Raw genomic sequence first — 23,533 nt, 5'->3', positions numbered from 1 at the left:
GTCGTGGCGAAGTGGTTTAATGAATCCGACTAGGAACCATGAGGTTGTGGGTTTGATCCTTGCCCTTGCTCGGTGGGTTGACAGTTCGGCGTTGCCGTCAGCTGTGGTGTAGGTCACAGATGCAGCTCGGATCCCGAGTTGCTGTGGCTGTGGTGTAGGCCAGCAGCTATAGCTCTGATTGGACCTCTAGCCTGGGAACCTCCATATGCTGCAGGTGCGACCCTAAAAAGACAAAAGACAAAAGACAAAAAAAAAAAAAAACTTAATTAAACTAATTAAAATAAAATGAAATAAAAGAAATTCTTTCCTTTTTAAGTGTCCAAGTGACCGACACGTGGGCTGCTTCAGCTTTTTGGCTGTTGTGACTAATGCTGCTATGAACACGGGTGTACAAACATCTCTTGGAGATCCTGTTTTTGGTTCTCTTGTGTGTATACCCTGGAGTGGAACTGCAGGATCATACAGTTGTTCTGTTTTTAATTTTTGGGTGAACCTCCAGACTATTCTTCACAGTGGCTGTACCAATGTGCATTCTCACCCACAGGGCACAAGGCTTCCAGTTTTTGCACATCCTTGTCAACACTTACTATTGTCTGCTTTATTGGTTGCAGCCCTCCTGATGGATGTGAGGTGGTATCAATTTTGTTATTTAAAATTTTTATTTTTATTTTTATGGTTGCACCTACAGCATATGGAAGTTTCTAGGCTAGGTGTTGAGTGGGAGCTGCAGCTGAGGCCCACACCACAGCCATGGCGACACTGGATCCCCAACCCCCTGAGTGAGGCTGTGGATCAAATCTGCACCCTCGCAGAGACGTTGGGTCCCCAGCCCGCTGAGCCACAATGAGAACGCTTTGATTTTGTGTTTTTAAAGCTTATTGGTGATGCTCATTGGATAGAAGCTTGTGAGCCATGAAGAGAAGTCGTCACAGGCTCAGGGGTTGGTGGCTTGTGATGAAACAGTTTCTTGGCACCTCCTGCTATGTGTCTGCTGTGCTCCTTCTTCTCAGGGTGCCCTGGGTCCCTGTGTCCTCTCCTCCATCAGGGCCTGTGTGAGACGTGCTCAGGATCCTGAGTGTTCCCTGCGACACCTCTGTTCCCTGGAACTCACATGCTTTATGTTTGTACGTTGTTCCGCTTGTCATCTGAGGGTACGGTGGCTACTTCATGCTGTAGTCATTTGAGAATAAAGACTTCAAAACTCAGGCACATTATCTTGTGTTGGGTATGAAGGCCAAGCAGCTGGTCATAATGTTTTTACTACCATAGTGATGGGTATTAGATTGGTTCTTTGATACAAATAAAGCAAAACCCTTTATTTAAAAAAGGCCATCTAGGGGTTCCCATTGTGGTGCAGTGGTTAATGAATCTGATTAGGAACCATGAGGTTGCGGGTTCGATCCCTGGCCTCACTCAGTGGGTTAAGGATCCGGCGTTGCCGTGAGCTGTGGTGTAGGTCACAGATTCGGCTCGGATCCCAAGTTGCTGTGGCTGTGGTGTAGGCTGACGGCTACAGCTCCGATTAGACCCCTAGCCTGGGAACCTCCACATGCCGTGGGTGCAGCCTTAGAAAATACAAAAAGACAAAAAAAAAAAAAAAAAAAAAAAAAAAAAAGCAGTGTAGGAGTTCACTGGTGGCTCAGTAGGTTGAGGATCTGGCATTGTCAGTGCTTTGGCTCATGGTAACAGCTGTGGCACAGGTTTGGTCCCCGGGCCGGGCTCTTCTGTATGCCCTGGGCACAGCCAAAAAAATGCCGTCTAACACATTATCCCAAAGTATGAAACCAGCGGAAGAGGTGCGGTTCTGTTTGGGATGGTTGGGGCATCTGGTATGTCCCCCGCTTCTCAGGAGCGCACCCCATCTTCAAAGATAAGCATGAGGTGGATCCACCAGTGTAAACGTGCAGGGAGTGTGAGATGCAGTTACCCCAGACCTGACTCCTGGAAGCGTCCTGGGCATTGATGTCAGTTTCCTCTCCTACAGGATACTCACGGCCACCATTCTGGCGCTCTGTCTTCCAAGTCCTGGGGATGCGCAGGTAAGACTGTACTTTGGTTAATCATCAGGAAGCGCGTTAAAAACCAGGGTCGGGGAGCCCAACCACGCATTTTGGAATCCAGGATAGTGTAGTTTACCTAAACTGAGCTCTTTATGTATAGAGATTAAAGCTGGGGCTCAGGGAAGTTGAGACTTGCCCCAGGTGGCATAGCTTGTAAATGGCAGGGCTGGGACCTTGGTGTCCTGACTCCCAGTCCAAGACTCATCTGATGAGATCATGCTGCCTCATGTGTGTCCCTCGGGGGGTCTTGAATGACCTTAAGTGTTAAAATGTCGAAGATGTGCTAGTGTTTCTGGGAGATGGTGGCCCCGTGTGCCCAAGTCCCTTGTGGCCCATGTGTGTTCTAGAGACACGCAGGCCCCGCTGGAGGAGGTGGGCAGAGGGAGGCCGACGTGCGGTGTGCGGTGATTCAGCCCGCAGCCCATGAGGGCCCACCTCTGGGCCCAGGCCCTGGGAGGAGTGTGAAGCGGGAGCTTAGGCTGTTGGGGGCTGCACGGAGGGGCCTGAAGCATCCCTGATGTTACAAAGGCTTGGCGTCAACCCTTGAGAGACGTGGGCGGATCTCTCCTGAGAAGCTCAGGGCCACTGCTCTGTGACTTCAGCTCAGAAATGAGAGAAGCCCCACTCCGAGCAGGCCTGAGGGGCTGCAGGCCGGTAGGAATGTTTTTTCCCTTTGTATTCAGAATTTTGAAATATATTTCATTGGACGTAAAAGGATCTTGGGAAGAGTAACAAAGACTTAAATTTGGGGGGACCTTGGCATCCTCTAATCCAGCCTTGTGGTGACAGCTGGAGACATGTAGCCCCGAGAGGGCCATGGTTAGAGCATAGCGTTTACTGCCCTATAGACACTTTATATGCAATAAAAATGTAGTCCTTGCAACCACTTGGAAGTAAATACGGTCATTCCCATTTCACAGAGGAGGAAACTGAGGCCTAGACAAGGTATGCAGGGAGTAGAGGCTAAGTGAGAATTTGAAGGCAGGCAGTGGGCTTGAACCCACACCTGCCCTTAGTCGGCGAGCCAGGCCTGCTGCTCAAGTCTCCTGGTTTCCTGAACATTGTGACACAGCCTTCTGGCTCATCCATCCCATTTCTTTTGCCCCAACGCCCTAAGATGCCTGAACCTACTCCCAGGAATACAGCTAAACCTATCATCTCTGCAAACCAACCCACCCATAGCTCAGGGAACACTGAAACCCTACAGCCGGCCGGGGGCGGGGCCCTCACAGGCAAAGTCACACCTCCCTGACTTGTTCCTATAACATGTCAGCTTCAGGGGTGATTGTCAACCCCACGAGATTTTTCTAAATGTGTGAGATTGTCGCTCAAGTGGTACGTGATCCCTCCAACCTTCGGGGACGGTTGAGATCTGGCGGTCTCTGGAAGCATCTGTGTGTCATTGTCTTCTTGAGGTCGAAATGGAAGAATTTCCCCAATTCTACTTTTCTTAGAAAGCTGACGGCATCACTGTGTAGATTTATTTTATACACAGACCTTGACACCGGGTAGAGGATTTTACAGGGGGCGAAGAACTCATGCTGGGTGCCGAGAAGGGATTAAATAGCATCCAAAGAAAGACAGTGGTTGCTCTGAAAGCAGCCACAGCCTCTCCCAGAAAGGGATGAGCAGGGGGCGGTTTCACTGGGTGGATCCCAATGTGATTATTATTTTGCTCTTCATAACTAGAACAGGAAGAGCCCCAATAACCATCTGCTAAAAATGGGCATTTTCGTGCAATGATGCAGGTACTTAAAAAGTAATGCTAGGAGTTCCCTGGTGGCTTAGTGTGTTGGGGATCTGGCATTGTCGCTGCCATGGCACAGCTTGGATCCTTGGCCCGGGAACTTTCGCATGCTGTGGGCATTGCCCCCCTCCAACAGAGTAAAAAGTCAGTAAAATAACCTCTGCTTTTTCTCTCTCTCCTTTCCTGCAGCAACAATGCACTAACGGCTTTGACCTGGACCGCTCGTCAGGACAGTGTTTAGGTAGGAGGCCCCTGAAGATCCTTTGCTGGGTAGGGTGCAGTGACGGCCCCATTCAGGGCCGTTTCTCTCTCAGCTGTCATTCAGTATCGTCAAATCTGTATCCTCCTTGCCCACGGAAGAAAACCGTGCACAGAACGGTGGAAACCAGTGATACCCTTCCACGGATCGCTGTGTTTGTGTCCCGCGCTGAGCAAGCCCTGCTCCAGGACAAAGATGAGCAAGAATTATCTCCATCTGAGTCAGTTTCCTAGGCCACTGCCCCAGACTTAAGGAGCTTAAACAATGAAGATGTATGACTGCACAGGTGCAGAAGTCCAAAGCCCAACAGGGGTTCTACCAGGCTAGCATCCCAGTGTCCGCGGGGCCTTATGCTTTTTTGGAGGCTGAGGGAAGAGTCCATGTTCTTGGTCATGTCGGCAGCATTCAGCTCCTTATTCTTTTAAAAGCATTTTGATTATAGTGGATTTACAGTATTCTGTCAATTCTGCCGCACAGCAAAGTGACCCAGTTTTTTAATACTTTTTCTCACATTATCCTCTATCATGTTCGATCACAAGTGGATATAGTTCCCTGTGCTATACACTGGGACCTCATTGCTTATCCACTGCAAATGCCATTGTTTGCATCTATTAACCCCAGACTCCCAGTCCATCCCACTCCTTCCCCCTCCTCCTTGGCAACCACAAGTCTATTCATGTCCATGAGTTTGTTTCTTTTCTGTAGATAGGTTCATTTGTGCCACATACTAGATTTTAGATATAAGTGATATCATATGGTATTTGTCTTTCTCTTTCTGACTTACTTTGCTTAGTATGAGAGTCTCTAGTTCCATCCATGTTGCTGCAAATGGCATTATTTTGTTCTTTTTTACGGCTGAGTAGTGTTTCATTGTGTATATGTACCACATCTTCTTAATCCATTCCTCTGTTGATGGACATTTAGGTTGTTTCCATGTCTTGGCTATTGAAAAGAGTGCTGCTTTGAACATAGGGGTGCATGTATCTTTTTGAATGAAAGTTTTGTTGGGATAGATGCCCAGGGGTGGGATTGCTGGGTCATATGGTAGTTCTATGTATAGTTTTTGAGGTTCCTCCATACTGCTTTCCATAGTGGTTGTACCAATTTACATTCCCACCAGCGGTGTAGGAGGGTTCCCTTTTCTCCACACCCTCTGCAGCATTTGTTATTTGTATACTTACTAATGATGGCCCTTCTGACCAATGTGAGGTGGTACCTCATTGTAGTTTTGATTTGCATTTCTCAAATAATTAGTGATGTTGAGCATTTCTTCATGTGCCTGTTGGCCATCTGTATGACTTCTTTGTTTTTTATTTTTATTTTTGTCTTTTTGCCTTTTCCAGGGCCGCTTCCGCAGCATACGGAGGTTCCCAGGCGAGGGGTCAAATCGGAGCTGTAGCCACAGGCCTATGCCAGAGCCACAGCAACGCGGGATCCGAGCCACGTCTGCAACCTACACCACAGCTCACGGCAACGCTGGATCGTTAACCCACTGAGCAAGGCCAGGGATCGAACCCGCAACCTCATGGTTCCTAGTTGGATTCGCTAACCACTGCGCCACGACGGGAACTCCTGTATGACTTCTTTGAAGAAATGTCTATTCAGGTCTTCTGCCCATTTTTCTATTGGGTTAATTTTTTTTTTGCTGTTGAGTTGTATGAGTTCTTTGTATATTTTGGAGATGAAGCCATTATTGGTAGCATCGTTTGAAACCATTTTCTCCCATTCTGTAAGTTGCCTTTGTGTTTTTTTTTTCCTTTGCTGTGCAAAAGCTTGTCAGTTTGATTAGGTTCTATTAGTTTATTTTTGCTTTTATTTCTGTTGTCTTGGGAGACTGACCCTAGAAAACATTTGTAAGGTTGATGTCAGAGAAAGTTTTGCCTATGTTCTCTTCTAGGAGTTTGATGGTGTCTTGTCTCATGTTTAAGTATTTAAGCCATTTTGAGTTTATTTTTGTGCATGTGTGAGGGTGTGTTCCACTTTCATTGATTTACATGCAGCTGTCCAGGTTTCCCAGCACCACCTGCTGAAGAGACTGTTTTTTTCCCATTTTATATTCTTGTCTCCTTTGTCAAAGATGAATTGACTGTAGGTGTCGGGGTTTATTTCTGGGTTCTCTATTCTGTTCCCTTGGTCTCTAAGTCTGTTTTGGTACCAACATCATGCAGTCTTGATGACTGTGGCTTTGTAATACTGCCTGAGGTCTGGGAGAGTTTTGCCTCCTGCTTGGTGTTTGTTCCTCAGGATTTCTTTGGCAATTCTGGGCCTTTTATGGTTCCATATAAATGTTTGGATTTCTTGTTCTAGTTCTGTGAAAAATGTCATGGGTAATCTGATAGGGATTGCACTGAATCTGTAGATTGCTTTGGGTAGCGTGGCCATTTTTACAATATTAATTTTTCCAATCCAGGAGCATGGAATATCTTTCCATTTCTTTGAATCCTCTTTAGCTTCCTTGATTAATGTTTTATAGTTTTCAGCATATAAGTCTTTCACCTCCTTGGTCAGGATTATTCCCAGGTATTTGATTTTTGGGGGTACCATTTTAAAAGGTATTGTATTTTTGTATTCCTTTTCTACTATTTCATTGTTAGTATACAGAAATGATTTCTGAATGTTAATCTTATATCCTGCTACTTTGCTGAATTTGTTGATCAGCTTGAGTAGTTTTTGGGTTGAGTCTTTGGGGTTTTCTATATATAGTATCATGTCATCTGCATAGGGTGGCAGTTTTACCTCTTCTCTTCCAATGTGGATACCTTTTATTTCTTTTGTTTGTCTGATTGCTCTGGGTAGGACTTCCAATACTATGTTGAAAAACAGTGGTGAGAGTGGGCATTCTTGTGTTGTTACAGATTTTAGCGGCTTTTCTCCACCGAGCATTTTATTTGCTGTGGGTTTGTTATAAATGACTTTTATTATGTTAAGATATGATCCTTCTATACCCATTTTGGTAAGAGTTTTTTTTTTTTATTATGAACGGATATTGGATTTTGTCAAATGCTTTTTTTGCATCTATTGAGATGATCATGTGCTTTTTGACTTTTTTATTAATGTGGCGTATGATGTTTGACGATCCTTGTGAACCTGGGATGAATCCCACTTGGTTGTGGTGTACGATCGTTTTTTAATACATTGTTGGATTCAGTTGGCTAAAATTTTGTTGAGAATTTTTGCGTCTATTTATCAGAGATATTGGCCTATAATTTTCTTCTTTGATAGTGTCTTTGGTTTTGGTATTAGGGTGATGGTGGCTTCATAGAATGTTTTTGGGATTCTTCCTTCTTCTTCAACATTTGGAAAAGTTTAAGAAGGTGTAAGTTCTTTGTAAGTTTGGTAGGATTCACCTGTGCAGCCATCTGGCCCTGGACTTTTGTTTGTAGGAAATGCGTTTTTTGTTTTGTTTTGTTTTTGTCTTTTCATGGCCACACCCGTGGCATATGGAGGTTCCCAGGCTAGGGGTCTAATCGGAGCTGTAGCTGCTGGCCTACACCACAGCCACAGAAACGCCGGATCCGAGCCATGTCCGCAACCTACACCACAGCTCATAGCAATGCCGCATCCTTAAGCCACTGAGTGAGACCAGGGATGGAACCTGCAACCTCATGGTTCCTAGTCAGATTCATTTCCACTGTGTCACGACAGGAACTTCAGGAAATGTTTCTTATTACATATTCAATTTCGTTTCTAGTGATCGGTCTGTTCAATTGATCTATTTCTTCTTGACTCAGTTTTGTCGGGCTGTATGTTTCTAGAAAGTTGTCCATTTCTTCTAGGTTGTCAAATTTGTTGGCATATAATTGTTCATAGTATTCTCTTATGGTTTTTTGTAATTCTGCAGTATCTGTTGAGATTTCTCCTTTTTCATTTCTTATTTTGTTTATTTGAGTCCTTTCCTCTTCTTGGTGATTCTGGCCAGAGGTTTGTCAATTTTGTTTACCCTTTCGAAGAACCAGCTCTAGATGTGATAAATTCATTGAATAATTAAAAAAAAAAAAAGAACCAGTTCTTGGTTTTATTGATTTTTTTCTGTCTGTTATATTAATTTCCTCTCTGATCTTTATGATTTCCTTCCTTCTGCTGACTTTAGGTTTTGTTTGTTCTGCTTTTAGCTGGTAGGTTAAGTTGCTGATTTGAGATTTTTTTCTTCTCGTTTGAGGAAGGCCTGTATTGCTCTGAACTGCTTTTGTGGCATGCCATAGATTTTGAAAGGTTGTGTTTTCATTGTTATTTGTCTCAAGGTATTTTTAAATTTATCTTTTTTTTTTTTGTCTTTTTGTTTGTCTTTTCTAGGGCCGCACCCATGGCACATGGATGTTCCCAGGGTAGGGGTCGAATTGGAGCTGTAGCCACCAGCCTACGCCAGAGCTACAGCAACGCGGGATCCGAGCCACGTCTGTGACCTACACCACAGCTCACGACAACACTGGATTCCTAATCCACTGAGCAAGGCCAGGGATTGAACCCGCAACCTCATGGTTCCTAGTCGGACTCGTTAACCACTGAGCCATGATGGGAACTCCTAAATTTACCTTTTGATTTCCTCATTGACTCATTGGTTTTTTTAGTAGCATGTTGTTTAGTCTCCATGTAGTCAGTTTTTTTCATTTATTTTCCTGTGGTTGCTTTCTAGCTTCAGGCCATTGTGGTCAGAGAAAATACTTGAAATAATTTCTATACTCTTAAATTTGTTGAGGTTAGTTCTGTGCCCCAGTATGTGGTCAATCCTTGAGATTGTTCCATGCGCACTTGAAAAAAAAAAAAGCGAGTTCTGATTTTTTTTGGATGTAATGTATTGAAAATGTCAATTAAATCTAACTTTTCTATTGCATCATTTATGATCTTTGTTGCCTTATTGATTTTCTGTCTAGAGAATCTGTCTATTGATGTGAGTGGGCTGTTAAAGTCTCCTACTATTACTGTATTCCTATCAATTTTTCCTCTTAGGTCCATTAGTATTTGTTGTATGTATTTGGGTGCTCCTATATTTAGGGGCATTTATATTGATGAGTGTAATCCTCTTCTTAAATAGATCCTTTCATCATTAAATAGTGTCCTTCTTTGTCTTTCTTCATGGCCTTTGTTTTAAAGTCTATTTTGTCTGATGCGAGTATTGCAACTCCTGATTTCCTGTCTTTTCCATTCATATCAAATATATTTTTATATCAGCCCACTTTCAATTTATGTGTCCTTTGCCCCAAGGTGAGTCTCTTATAGACAGCATATTGTAGGCTCTTGTTTTTTCATCCACTGTGCCAGTCTATGTTTTTTGTTTGAGTATTCAGTCCGTTGACATTTAAGGCAGTTATTGATAAATATGTATTTATTGCCATTTTAACCTTCTTTTCCAGTTGATTTTATGTTTTTCCTTTGTTCCTTTCTTTTTTTGGGTGGATGACTTCCTTGTATTTTATGCTCATGTCTTCTTCTTTTTAGTTTTTCTGAATTTATTGTTTGGTTTTGATTTGTGGGTATCCTATTTTTCAAGTATCTTAACCCCTTCCGTATTATACCTGCTTGCTTTAGCTTGATAGTCATATAGGCTCAAACACACTCTAAAAAAAAGAGTCTAGATTTTCTTTCTACTTTCCTTCCCCACATTTTATGATTTTGATATCTTTTTTAGCATCTTCATATTTATCCTTTTGCTGTTCCTTCTGTTTGTCATTGCTTTTACAGTAGTTTTTTTTTGTTTTGTTTTGTTTTGTTTTTTTCCCTTTTAGATCAGTATACTGGCTTATTTAAGTGATTACTTTTCAATTGTGATTTCCTCCATGCTAGTTCTTCTTTTTTATTTAGGGGAGCCCTTTCGGTATTTTTTTTAGAATGGGTATAGTATTGCTGTACTTTTTTAGTTTTTGTTTTTTGAAGAAATTCTTTATTTCTTCTTCCATTTTAAATGATATCCTTGCTGGGTAGAGTATTCTAGGCTGCAAATTTTTCCCTTTTAGAACTTTGAATATATCTTGCCACCCTCTTCTGGCCTATAGTATTTCTGTAGAGAATTTGGCTGATAGCCTTATGAGGGTTCTCTTATAATTCAGACTTTTTCTCTTGCTGCCTTTAGAATCCTGTCCTTATTTTTAACTTTTGCCATTTTTATTATAATATGTCTTGGTGTGGGCCTGTTTGGGTTCAACTTGTTTGGGGCTCTCTTTGCTTCTGCATATTGATATTTCTATCCTTTAGATTTGGAAAGTTTTCCACCACAATTTCTTCAAATATATTTTCAATCCCCTTTTCTTTTTCTTCTCCTTCTGGAATTCCTCTTATGCATAGATTGGCCCATATTATGTTATCTCATAGATCTCTTATATTGCTTTCATGTTTTTTCATTTGGTTTTCTGCCTGCTGTCCTGATTGTGTGATTTCCATTATTCCATCTTCCAAGTTACTAATTTGTTCTTCTGCATTATTCATTCTGTTCTTTGGTGCCTTTAAGTCAGCTTGCATTTTTGCAAATGAATTTTCTAATTTTTCTTGGCTCCTCTTTATATTTTCTAGTTCCTGTCTAAAGTAATCTGCGTTAATGTTTATATCTGCTCTTAATTCCTTCAGTATTTTAACTATCTCCTTTTTTTTTTTTTTTTTTTTTTTTTTTTGTCTTTTTCCCTTTTCTAGGGCTGCTCCCACAGCATATGGAGATTCCCAGGCTAGGGGTCTAATTGGAGCTGCAGCCACTGGCCTACACCAGAGCCACAGCAACGCGGGATCCGAGCCGTGTCTGCAACCTACACCACAGCTCACGGCAACGCCAGATCCTTAACCCACTGAGTGAGACCAGGGATCGAACCCGCAACTTTATGATTCCTAGTCAGATTCGTTAACCACTGCACCACGACAGGAACTCCTAACTATCTCCTTTTTGAACTCAATGTCTGTCAGACTGCAGAGGTCTGTTTCATTGTTTGCTCCTTCAGGGGAATTTTCCTGCTCTTTTAACTGGAAATGGTGCCAGAGTGTCTTCATTTTGCTTGTATTTTTCTTATTCTGTGGGTTTAGGGAAAACAACTACTATAGTCTTGAAGGTCTATTTATATGTGGAAGTGCCCCTGGATATTTTGTGAGAGCTTTCTATTTATTTTTGGTATGAGGGCTGCTTTTGGTTTGGATGCTTGCTGTCTCTTTCCTCAGTGTGTGCAGGCTGTTATCCCCTTGATAGTGTGCTATGCATGCTTCCTGGGAGATGGAGGCAATGGGCAGGGCTAGTAGCCAGTGCCTGGTTGCTGGGCCCTTGACAATAGCAAGGACCTGCAGGAAGGTGGTGCAGGCTGCTCCTAGTTGCGGAGCTCTGGGAAGTGGCGGTGACCCTCAGGCAGGTGTAGGTGGCGCCTGGAGCTTTTGGTAGTGCCAGTGGCAGAGTGTGTGCATTCCCAGGGGAGTGAGAGCAACAACCAGTGGTGCTTGGTTGCAGTGCCCTCCTCTGTGCCAACCTTGGAGGTGACTGGGTCTGCAGGTAGTGGCTGTTCATGGACCCCTAGTGGTGGTGGGCTATGCCCACCTCTGGGGTCTGAATTGACCATGATGGTTTGCACCCTGCCACCTCTAGACCACGGAAGAGGTGCCCCATCATGCTTAGCCCATGCAGGAGGCATCGCTACCCATAGCCTGTACAAGAGGCACCTTGCTGCCCATAGCCCTGCCCTCCAAGTGTTTGCACCTGCACAGAGAAAGATATTCCTATGGCAGTCCGCCCTTCCTCCTCTCGCCCTCCCCAACAATGGTGCCTTGCTTCTCCTAAAGGCCCATACCTCTTCCCTGGTTTCCTTGGCTGTGGCTCTTTGCTCTCCAACCCTTGATGCAGTGCTCCCTGGCCCTTTAGGCTGTTTCCCCACAACCAACCCTAGTTTTCTTCCTGGAACTGACCTCCAGAGCCTAAGTCTCAGCGCCCAGCCCCCTTCCAAGCATCTCAGGCTGTTGTGTCCTGGGAGGTGGTACTGATGGTCTATGCTGCTCTCTCTCTGCTTTGCCCTCCTCTGTCCAGCTGCTGCACTTTTCCCTGAGGCTCTGAGATCCCTCCTTCTCGACTGATCTCCCTGTCAGTTAGGTGGCCTCTCAGGGTGTGTGTTCCTTTTCTTTTTCACAGCTCCCTCTCAGGAGAGCTAGTCCTGTCCTGATTCTTGCTCCCTCTCTTTTTTTCTACCCAGTTATGTGGAGGGTTTCTTGCCTTTTTTGGAGGTTTAAGGTCTTCTGCCAGCATTCAGTGGATATTCTGTGTGAATCGGTGTACATGTAGATGGGTTTTTTTGTGTGTGTGTTTGTGTGTTTATGTGAGAGGGTGAGCACCTTATCTTACGCCTCCTCCATCTTGGTCCCACCCTCCAGGTTTTATTTTTTAAACTGAGATAATTGACGTACGACACTGTAAGTTTAAGGTGTCCAACGTGTTGCCTGATACCCTTACATATTACAATGTGATCACCACTATGGCTTAGCTAACAGCTCCGTCACATCACATAATTACCATTTCTTTTCTGTAGTAAGAACATTCAGGCTTTACACTCTTAGCAATTTGCAAGTATATGATGCAGGATTGTGAATTATAATCACCACGTGGTACTTTAGCTCCTGAGTACTTACCCATCTTCTAACTTGTAGTTTGTACCCTTTGTGTTTCCCCATTTATTCTACCTGGTGACCACCACTGTCCTCTTTATTTCTATAAGTTTGCCTTTTTTGGATTCTACATATAAGTTACATAACACAGTAGTTGTTTTGATCTGACTTATTTCATTTAGCATAATGCCCTCAAGGTCCATCGGTGTTGTGGCAAATGGCAGGTTTTCTTTCTACTTAAGGCTGAATAATATTCATATTACTATTATTATATCATATATATGTATATGTGTATGCATATCTGTATCTGTATCTGTATCTATCTCTCCCAGATCTTTATCCATTGATGGACACTTGGGTTGTTTCCATATCTTGGCCGTTGGGACTAATGCTTCAGCAACATGCAGTACAGATATCTCTCCTCTTTGGATATATACCCAGAAGTGGAATTGCTGCATCATAGGGTATTTCTAGTTTTAATTTTTTTTTGAGGATCCTCCATCCTGCTTTCCATTGAGGCTGTATTGATTTATATTTGCACAGAATTCAGTTTCTTGCAGTTGTAGAACCAAGGCCACTGTTTCCTTGCTGGCTGTTGGCTGAAGGCCTTTCTCAGGTCCTAGAGCCCACCTTCTCCCTTGGCTCAGGGCCCCTCCTCCGTTGTTAACGCCAGCAAGTTAAGTCCCTCCCATGCTTCCAGTCTCTTCTTGCCCTGTTGTCTTGTCTCTGACCAATCCTTCTGCTCCTTCTTCTACTTCTAAGTATTTATGGGATGCCATTGGGCCCACCCAGATAATTCAGGTAGTCCCCCCATCTCAAGGTCTAATTCTCATCCTGTTCTGAGAACATGTGGGGGCTCTTCTCCCAGCATGCCATCTCATGGGAAAGGCAGACAACACGGAGGAAACTGTACAGGGTGGAGTAAAGTCACTGTCAAGTTGAGATGAAGGCAGTCAGTGCTGCAGAAATAGGGGAGAGGGAAGATCTCTGGTGGCTCAGGTCATTGCCATGTCATGGGTTTGATCCCTGGCCTAGGAATTTCTGCATGCTACAGGGCTGGGGATCGGGGGGAAAGAAGTAGGGGAGAGAATGAGGCCTTATGTCTGGTGTCAGTAAAGAAAGCCTTCGTGGAGGTCACGTTTGAATTAGGTGTTGAAGGATGAATAGGATCCTGAGAAATGGCATTTCAGGTGGTAGGAATGGCGTATTCAAATACCAGGGGTAGAAAAGACATTCAGAGAATAGAATAGTTTGTTGTGGATGGCGCATAGGGTATAGAAAAAGAAAAAGGCCCTTACTTTGGGGATATATTTAGCTTTTAAATTATTATTATTATTATTTTGTCTTTTTAAGGCCGTACCTGTGGCATATGTAAGTTCCCAGGCTAGGGGTCACATTGGAGCTGTGGTTGCCAGCCTATGTCACAGCCACAGCCATGCGGGATCCGAGCCACGTCTGCGACTTACACCACAGCTCATGGCAGTGCTGGATCCTTAACCCACTGAGCAAGGCCAGGGATTGAACCCACATCCTCATGGATACCAGTCAGGTTCGTTACCATGGAGCTACAACGGGAACTCCTAAATGATGTTTAATTTAGGCTGAATCATTTGTAATCTCGGAGTTTAGGGCTGAAAAGAATGACACGTGGTGAGGAAGCTCGTGGCTTGCATGTTGACTTCGAGTCAAGGGGGTTGAGGATGTGCCAAGGGAAGCAGAGGGGGGTGGCAGCCATCTTTTCTGGCCAGTTTTAATGATGACTGCAGGCTCGTGGCTGGAGACCGGGGCTCCACGTTTCTCTTTCCTGGGGTGGGAGTTGGCAAGAGTGTCTCTGATGAGATGAGTGGGGTGAGCGGTCAGGACTCAGGCCTCTCTTGCCAAGCCTCTGATCCCCTGTGGAGCAGAACCCTAGACTGGTGAGGGGCTCCAGCAGGTGGGATCAGGTCAGCTGCTCATGCTGGCACCCCAGTTCAGGCCTCAAAAAGCTGGTTTTCGAGAAAACCCTGCCCCTTTACGGCCCCGACTCTAGGCAGGACAAGCAGAGCACTAGCCTGGCTGGAAATGGGTCTTGTTTGTCAGCACAGCGTGAGCTGACTCTCAAGTGAGTCTCCACTTTCCTACCATATAACTAGGCCTTGGCCAAGCTTTATCTTTCTGGATACAAGGGATGCTTTCTCCCTGCCCAGCTGTTATTTGGAGTAGAAGTGTGTGCAATTATTATGCCTGCCCCGGTGTTTCCCAGTATCATATGGGCACCCCAGATAAACACTCTTGATTTTAATGGTTATATATTTATTTTTATTCTTACCTTCTATTTTTGATAATTGATAGTGTTTTTTTATTTGCTGTAAGATTGAAGAAAAAAAAATGCTTCCTTGGGTTTTCAATGCGGGTTCATTTAGAGAAAAGGATGAAGCGTGTGACAGTGTAGGTTTTTGTAGCTGTGGGCCAAACATCACGACATTGGTGTTGGGTGGCCCGTGTTGGGGGTGACACCTGTCAGTTTGATTCAATTCAGCCAGTGTTTGCAGAGTGCCTGCCAACGATGAGCCGGGAACGACCCTACGTGTTTGGGAACAGATGCTGGTAGAGAGTGTTTTAGGGTCCTTCGTGGTGCTCCTGGGACAGAGCTCTGCTTACACACGCACAGCATGGCCGGAGGGCCACTCACGCTTGTCCTTTCTGTGGTCCTTTCAGATATCGATGAGTGCCGGACTATCCCCGAGGCCTGCCGAGGAGACATGATGTGTGTTAACCAAAACGGCGGGTATTTGTGCATCCCCCGAACGAACCCAGTGTACCGAGGGCCCTACTCCAACCCCTACTCCAACCCCTACTCAGGGCCGTACCCAGCAGCTGCACCCCCGCTGTCAGCTCCAAACTACCCCACGATTTCGAGGCCTCTCATATGTCGCTTTGGATACCAGATGGATGAAAGCAACCAGTGTGTGGGTGAGTAGCCCAGCGTCCTAGGCTTTCTTGCCCCTCTGCTTGAGGATGGCAGTGCCCTCATCCAGCAGGTCCACCAGATGGGATGTCAGCTGCTATGCAGGGCACTGGTAAAACAGCATACATCCTATGCGGTTCTTTCACTCTCAGTGGCCTGTGTCTCTGGGTGCCCTCCCAGCTAAGGAGGAGTTTAGTTTCACTGGCTCTTCTCCAGAAAGCCAATTTGCTTTTTCGCTCTTCCTTCCTTTCTCTCTTTCTCTCCATCCTTCTATCTATCGATCTATCAATCTATCTATCTATCTATCTATCTATCTATCTATCTATCCATCATCTCTCTTTTCATGGCATCTATTTTCTATCTATTTAAAGACCAAGCTCATATTTTCCCTCTTCAATAACAAGTATATCTGGTCAAACTTAGTAAGTGATTCCCGGAGAGAAGAGTCTTCAACTCCACTCACCCTTGAGTGGAGCACCGGCTCCTTAGGTAAAGAAGCCTTGAAGGCTAAGACCAACTATTCTGGAAAGAAGGTGGGTTCCTTGGGTGGGGACCAGTGTTCTTTTGCCCAAAAGGAGCCTTGCTGCTGAGAGCTCATGGCAAGAGTAGACCTTGGGGAAGAAGGGACACCATGTGCCGTGAGGTCCCCAGGCTAATTGGCAAGTGGTGTGTTGGGTGCCTTGTTGGCCCGTGTGGCCTTGGCGGAGACTTGGGATCTTCCTTGCTCACTTTGGCTCAGGTTGGACCAAAACCTTGCCACTGGTCTAGAGTGGTGAGGGCCCCAAAGTTTTGTGGTGATGCACCCCATCCGCAAAACCTTTTTGACCCAGGATCTTTACTATATGCATATTTATAAATTACACACATGTCCTGTGTTTCTAATATGGCTTGAAAAGTATAAAGCCTACGTAAGAGATAGAAAGTTTAAAATTTAAATTTCGATGTGAGCAAAATAAATGTGAATTGAAATTCTAATATCGCCTTTCTATACCCTGAAAGTTTGGGAGGCCATCACTCGGCTTAGGGAGATTTTTGTTGGTCCCATTTCAGGGCTCAGTAGATTGAGCCATTATCTACTGTTAGAGAGGCTGTGTTGGTTATTTTGTATTGTCTTCTGTCTGTTCATGCAAATGCGTGTGCATTTCCATTTGACTCCATGGCAATAATATGCAAACCAGTGTCTTTCAGAGCTAAGAGGGAAAACTGGATACACCTTAACCAAAATTTTCTGTTCTCACTAGTCTCAAGGGGAGGGATGTCTGTGTATGGGGGGGGGGCAGGGGAGAACTGGTTGGTGGTCATTTTGAATATAAATGAGTGTACCAGGGGAAGAAGTGTGGCACCCAGTCGAGCTGAGCCCTGGACTGAAGCGCTGGTGGGCAAGATAGTAACACACTTCCTTGTAACCAGCAGGGCAATGGAACTCTGTACCTGGAAGGGACTTGAACACTCTTTAATGGCAGCCTTTTCATTTGATGAAAAAGAGAACCTGGACTCTACCAGGTTAGGCAGTTGCCAAGGTTGGATGGGAGTCCAGCTCTCCTACTCCCTGGCCAAGTTTTCTTAACTCACCCACCTGACCTCTCTCGTTTGGCAGAAAAGAAATGATCCCAGAGGAAATGCAGAGAAAGGGGGGTTGGAGGTGGAGGTGCTGCTCTTATAGGATGTGGGGCTGGATAAGCCGGGTGGCCCTGTGCAGGTGTTGAGGGGAGGAAGGGGGTGTAATGACCCGTCGAAGCGCTCCAGGATCCGGGAGGGGGCCTCAGGTGGCCGCAGCCACGGGGCAGGCCGCTCCCCGGATGTCCTGGGCCATCCCACAGGCCCCTTTTGTGGAACAGCTGGGACAGGCTGTGGGGCTCTCTGAAGGGCCCCCTGTCCTCCCACACCCCGCTTTCCAGGATCCCAGTGCCCTTGAGAATAAGGCTGCATCTGGGAAACCTCTTCATCTCCTGGTCCATGTGACATCATGCAGTTTTATGGCCCCCAACCTGTCCCACAGGAGATGTGGAGCCTCCATCATGGCCCTTTTGTAAGAAGAATACAGTCTGGGAACCCCAGTGAGGACTGGCACCGGGCCCGTCCACTTCCAAAGAGCTCAGCATCGGGCATTCAGAAGGCCCGGGTTCTTCCTGCTCACCGCCCCCCCTCCACCCTGCCTGCCGTTTCCTGGTTTACACGGGGCCTTCTGGGCATTGTGAGAGGGGCGGCGCTGGAAAGGGGTGGGGACAGGACAAAGGGCAGCAAAGTTCGGAGGCAGCAGAAGAGGGGGAAGGAACCCAAGGAGCTGAGAGGGGGACACTGTTGGGAAGAGAGGTGAGCAGGTTGTCACTGCGCCAGAAGAGAGCACATCTCTGTTTCCCAGAACCTGGGTCTGATCCTGCAGGAAGCTGCCCTGAGCAATTGTGTGATCAGGTAGAACTGGAAGGCGCTTCTGAAACAGGGGTGTTCTGGGAGAGGAGGACCGCAGCTCCAAGGGGGCCCTCTCCTCCTCTTCCTCCACCTAGAAAATAGTCAACGACAGCAACGACAGCAGCCGTAGTAATAATAGCACTCACTCACGTAGTGCTGCATGCCAGGATCTTTACATGAATGAACATACGGAACCCTCACCACAACCCTAGGCGGGAGGACTATTCTTCTTCCTGTTCGCCTCGTTGCCCCCTGAAGCACAGACAGGTTAAGAATCTGTCCAAGGTCACACAGCAATTGGGGGCTGAGCCCAGATTTGAACCCACTGAAGCTCGGGATGAGGAGACGGAGGCTCAGGGAGGTAAAGGTGTCCTCCATCCTCCCAGCAGCCAGTCCTGGAGCAATGATGAGAAACTAGGGCGTTCTCGGGACATAAATTTTTGTTCAAATAAAACTTTGGACCTAGACCAAAGCAGAGCGTGCATAAAGAACACTTACCTACTTATCACCCAGCTTCATAAATTGTCAATACAGACCCATTCCTGTTTCTTCTTTATTCTGACCCAGTGGATCAACTGAAAGCAAATCTCAGGCATCAAATTACTTTACCCTTAAATACTTCAGCATGTATCTCTAAGAGATAAAGCGTCTTTCAAAAAACAAACAAACAAACAAACAAAAAAACAACAAAAAAAACAGTAGCCGCAATACCACTATGAACGCTGCAGTAATTCCTAGTTATCATTAAGTATCCAGACGGGGTTCACATTTTCTTGATCATTTCATAAATGTCCTTTTTTTCCTACTGATATTTCGGAATTGGATCCAAACAAGCCGTGGAAGGCTCTCCATCTTTTTAGTCTCTCTTGCTCCTTATTTGTTGAAGAATCTGAGTCGTCTGCCCTGTAGACGTTCCCACTTTTGAGATCTTCCTGCTTGTGCTCCTGTGGTCGTATTTCATGTGTTCCTTCCTCCTCTCTATTTTTCTGTAAACTGGAGACCAATCTAGGGACTTGAGCCAATTCAGGTTTAACTTTGGGGGGCAACGCTTTCCGAGGTCATGCCCTCGCTCTTTGGTCCTTCCCATGCCCTGGTTTCTGCACATCAACTATAAGCAAGAATGCTTTAAAGAACCAAGGGGACTCTCTCACTGAGGCTTACTCTCTGGGTTTTGGATCCACTTTCTTTTCTCTCTCTCCTTTCTTTCTTTCTTCTTTCCTTCCTTCCCTTCTTTCCTTCTTTCTTTCTTTCTTTTTTTTGCCTTTTCTGGGGTTGCTCCCACTGCATATGGAGAATCCCAGGCTAGGGGTCTAATTGGAGCTGTAGCCGCCGGCCTACACCACAGCCACAGCAACACGGGATCCGAGCCGCATCTGCAACCTACACCACAGCTCACGGCAATGCTGGATCCTTAACTCAATGAGCAAGGTCAGGAATCAGACCCGAAACCTTATGGTTCCTAGTCGGATTCGTTAACCACTGAGCCATGACGGGAACTCCTGGACTCACTTTCAAGGCAGCAGTTTCCTGCTTCATTTCCAGTCTCTGCAGGCTGGGCAGGGCCAGGCTCAGAGCCCAGGTCTGAGCTTCCTTCCTGACCCCTCGGTCTTGGGGCCCACTTGGGGTGTGACTAGACCCTGCTCCTTCCAGAGCAAAGTTTGTCTTGGGTTTGAGTCCACAGGCCCTGAGAGCTAAGTCTGGACTCTTTGGGACCTTTGCAGGCAGAGTGAACAGTGATCCAAGAATTTGAGTCCACACGCAAAGTTTGTGTCATCAAGAAAACCAGCACCTTGGAGTTCCTGATGTGGCTCAGTGGGCTAAGAACCTGACTAGTATCAATGAAGATGTGGGCTCGGTCCCTGGCCTTGCTCAGTGGGTTAAGGATCCGGCATTGCCACAAGCTGCAGCATAGGTCACAGATGTGTCTCGGACGGGGCATTGCTGTGGTGTGGCATCGACTGGCAGCTGCAGCTTAGATTCATCCCCTAGCCTGGGAACCTCCACATGCCTAAAAAAAGAAAAGAAAAGAAAGGAAGGGAGGAAGGAAGGAAGGGAGGGAGGAAAGAAGAAAGAAAGAAAAAGAGAGAAAACCAGCATCTTGGCTTGGGGCCGCTCAGCACCAGGGCAGCCTCCATGAGAGTGGTGGGATGCCTGGCTGGTTAGAATGTGCCCCCCAGATCCTGGCCCCTGGGGAGATCTGGTGGTCGGCCTCTCAGGGGATGGAGAACCAGATGGACAAGAATTTCCTTCCTTGATTGGCAAGAAGGAAAGGGCTGATGCAGGCATGGCACAATGTTGGGGGGTTAACAGCGTTGGTGCCGAAGACTCACCCAAGCGGGGAGCTGAGCTGAGGGGTGGGGCACCCAGGATTTGAAACCCCATAAAGGACCCTTTCTATCATCATCCTCGGAGAACAGGACCTTTGGTGAAGGTCCCTGAATGTTGATGCCACTCGTTGATGTGTATTTGCCCCCTTTGGGGTTCAACGTGTCACCTCTCTGGGAGGACATTCTTCGTTCTGTCTTTGCTCATCAGCTTGGCTCAGCGGCCCATCCAGGAACTCCACCAGTAACTAAAGTTCATGCAGTGTTTCACAACGAAAAAAGCAGCCTTTTCCGAGAGCCGTGCCACCCCAGGGACTGCAGGAAGTCCTCTGTCATGTGTGAAGTGAACAAGCAAGATCTTTATTCTCATGCTGGCTCGGGGGTTTCTCCTTGATCAAAGTTCCTGAGCAGGCGGAGCCCAGCACATATGGGGCCTTTTGGAAGATGAATGGTGTTGGCCTGAGGCCTTTTCTTGAGTTATTTTTCCTGAAAGCCAGCCAATATTTATTCAATCACTGCTTATAGGCACCTCTCTGGTGCCCGGTTCGGGTTTAGGCACTCAGGGGGGCAGAGAGTCTGGGCACAGCCATGGGGCTCTCCCCAGAGCTTACCATCAAGGAAGGGAGATTAGACACAGGGCACACAGCTGAAGTACTAGGCAGCCCCTGATAGGTTCCTGAGATGTTCAAAGGGAGGCCAGGGCTGGGCTGTGTGTCCTGGAGCAAAGAGGGCTGGAACCCGGAGGCCAGCCAGGCCTTGATTCTTGCCTTGATCTGGCTACATCCTGACTGTGAGACCAGGGCCCCAGTTTCCTCACCTGTAAAATGGGTATCACAATGCCTGCCTCACAGATAATGTGTGAAAATATCTCGCCCATGGTCTGCACGGAGTATCATGCAGTACATGTTAACTGAGAAAGATTCTAGGGTCTTGTGCTGCTCAACTGTGGGGAGTTATTGAGTCGGAAAATACATCGAAGGCCTAATTCTTTAAAATCTCCAAAATAACCTAAAACTGAGCCTGGTACTCACCTGCCTTGTAGGCCTTGCCTGCTTTTGCCCAGTTCAGTGTTTTATAAGACTTTTGGTCAGATACTGTTTCAAGATGCCTGGAAAGCCTGTTTTTGTTTTTTTTTTGTTTTTTTTTTTTCTTTTGTTTTGTTTTTGTTTTCTTGAATTGGCTCATGTGATTTTATGGAGGTTGAGAAATCCTGCAGTTTGCTGTCTGCAATTGGAGACTCAGGAAAGCTGACAGTGTAAGTCCAGTCCCAGTCCGAAGAAGGGCCGAGACCCAGGGCGGGGAGCCAATGGTATAAATCCCAGTCCAAGGGCAGAAAGGAGACCGATGGACCCGTGTCAGGCGGGCAGGTGAGAAAAGAAGCTAAGGATGCCTCTTCCTTCCCCATTTTTCATTCTGTTCCCAGATCGGGTGCAGCCCGCCCACCTGAGGGGGGCAAATGCTAATCTCATCTGCCTTCAAATGCTAATCTTATCTGGAAACATGCTCACAGATGCAAACCTGGGGGGTTTATTTAATTGTGAATCAAAACTACGAGAAGTTGTGCCAATGTGGCAATTGTCCCCAGCAGATAAGGCGAGGACTAGAGTTCTTAGGGCAGCTTTTCGGCTTATTTCTTTAATATACAGGTTTGAAACCAAGTCCTCAGGATGAGACCAGAAGGAGAATATGGGAAGCAGAGACCGTTCGATTCTGTAGCTGCTGAAGGCCCTGGGACCAGAGGAGGGGGGGGATTGACCATCCCGGGATTGAGGTGGGCGCCCCACAGTTGGGTTTGCTCAGACGTCCTTGTGAACTGGGCCTCAGCAAGCCTGTCACGTGCGGCCCCCCTCTCAGTTGTCCCTTCTCGCCTCAAGTCTGTCCTCATCATTGGCTGGGAGGGTGGGGAAGCAGCTTAGCCTCTCTGAACCTCAGTTTTTTCATCTGTAAACAGGGCACAGTTAGTTTCACGAACGGTGTCAACCATTAGCATAGGCTGTTTGTGAGACTCCAGTATGTGCGAGGTAGCGCCTGGGACTGGTCCAGCTTGGAGGCTGGCTCGCAGGAAGGGTTAAGAAATCAGTTTGTTAGAATTTGGTTTTCATTGTACCCAATCTCATCATTCTGTTGTGAATTCTCCCACTCTAACCCCCTAGTCCTGTTATTCTGTTATTGTTTATTCTTTCCTCTGGGAATTAGACTTCAAAGGAGGGTAGAGGGTTGAGGGTTGAATTCTTGCCACTTTCAGCAGCAGGGCTTGGGGCTACGAGTGCTTCCAAGGAGAATTCAGCGGAGAAGGGACTCCAGGAGGTGGTCCAGAGCAGTTCTCAAACACGAGGGCGTCTGTGATCTGTAGAAGGTGCAGAACCGATTCTATAGGTTTGGTCTGGAGTCTGAGGGTCTGCATTTTGCAGATGCTCCCGGGTGTTGCAAGGCCACTGGTCTAGGGACCAGGCTTAGATCAGGAAGGCTTTTGTCCATGTGTCTACTCTTAGCTAGGACTGCATTAAAGTAGAGGAGATCCTGTCATGGCTCAGCAGTAACGAACCCGACTAGTATCCATGAGGACTCGGGTTCGACCCCTGGCCTCACTCAGTGGGTGAAGGATCCGGTGTTGCTGTGAGCTGTGGTGTAGGTCGCAGGCACAGCTTGGATCTGGCGTTGCTGTGCCTGTGGTGTAGACCAGCAGCTTGGGAACTTCCACATGCCTGCCGTGCCCTAAAAAAGCAAAAAAAAAAAAAAGGCAAAGTAGAAACTTAATTTTTAAAACTCCCATATTGTTTGAATTTGTTAGAAGAATATATTACTTTTGTTTAAAAACAAAACCAAAAAGTCCAAAAGAAATGTTTTTAAAGCCTAAATTAAAGCAGCATGCTGTAGCGGTAAAGATGGGACAGCACTAAGAACTTCAGTCTGCGCTCTGATTCCAGATTGGACTGCTTTTTAAAAGTTTTTTTTTCTGGAGTTCCCGTCGTGGCTCAGTGGTTAACGAATCTGACTAGAAACCATGCGGTTGCGGGTTCGATCCCTGGCCTTGCTCAGTGGGTTAAGGATCCGGTATTGCTGTGAGCTGTGGTGTGGGTTGCAGATGCGGCTCAGATCACGTGTTGCTGTGACTCTGGCGTAGGCTGGTGGCTACAGCTCTGAATTGACCCCTAGCCTGGGAACCTCCATATGTCGCGGGAGCGGCCTAAGAAATGGCAAAAAGACAAAAAAAAAAAAAAGTTTTTTTTT

General features: G+C 46.2%; 1 protein-coding gene across 3 annotated transcripts in view; it reads left to right on the top strand.

Annotated features, from left to right (window-relative positions):
- The window catches only part of FBLN5 (fibulin 5), a 102,784-nt gene that overhangs the window by 18,092 nt on the left and 61,159 nt on the right, over nt 1-23,533 (top strand). For all 3 annotated transcript variants that reach the window (XM_021099623.1, XM_001929027.3, XM_005656447.3), the window contains 3 exons: nt 1,985-2,039; nt 3,997-4,048; nt 15,320-15,574. In XM_021099623.1, coding sequence (XP_020955282.1) covers nt 1,985-2,039; nt 3,997-4,048; nt 15,320-15,574 — 362 coding nt within the window. The remainder of the gene's footprint in view (nt 1-1,984; nt 2,040-3,996; nt 4,049-15,319; nt 15,575-23,533) is intronic.

The sequence above is a fragment of the Sus scrofa genome, chromosome 7, assembly GCF_000003025.6.
Source record: "Sus scrofa isolate TJ Tabasco breed Duroc chromosome 7, Sscrofa11.1, whole genome shotgun sequence".
Taxonomy (NCBI): domain Eukaryota; kingdom Metazoa; phylum Chordata; class Mammalia; order Artiodactyla; family Suidae; genus Sus; species Sus scrofa.
Note: the sequence above shows the minus strand (reverse complement) of the source record. Positions and strands in the feature narration are given on the sequence as shown.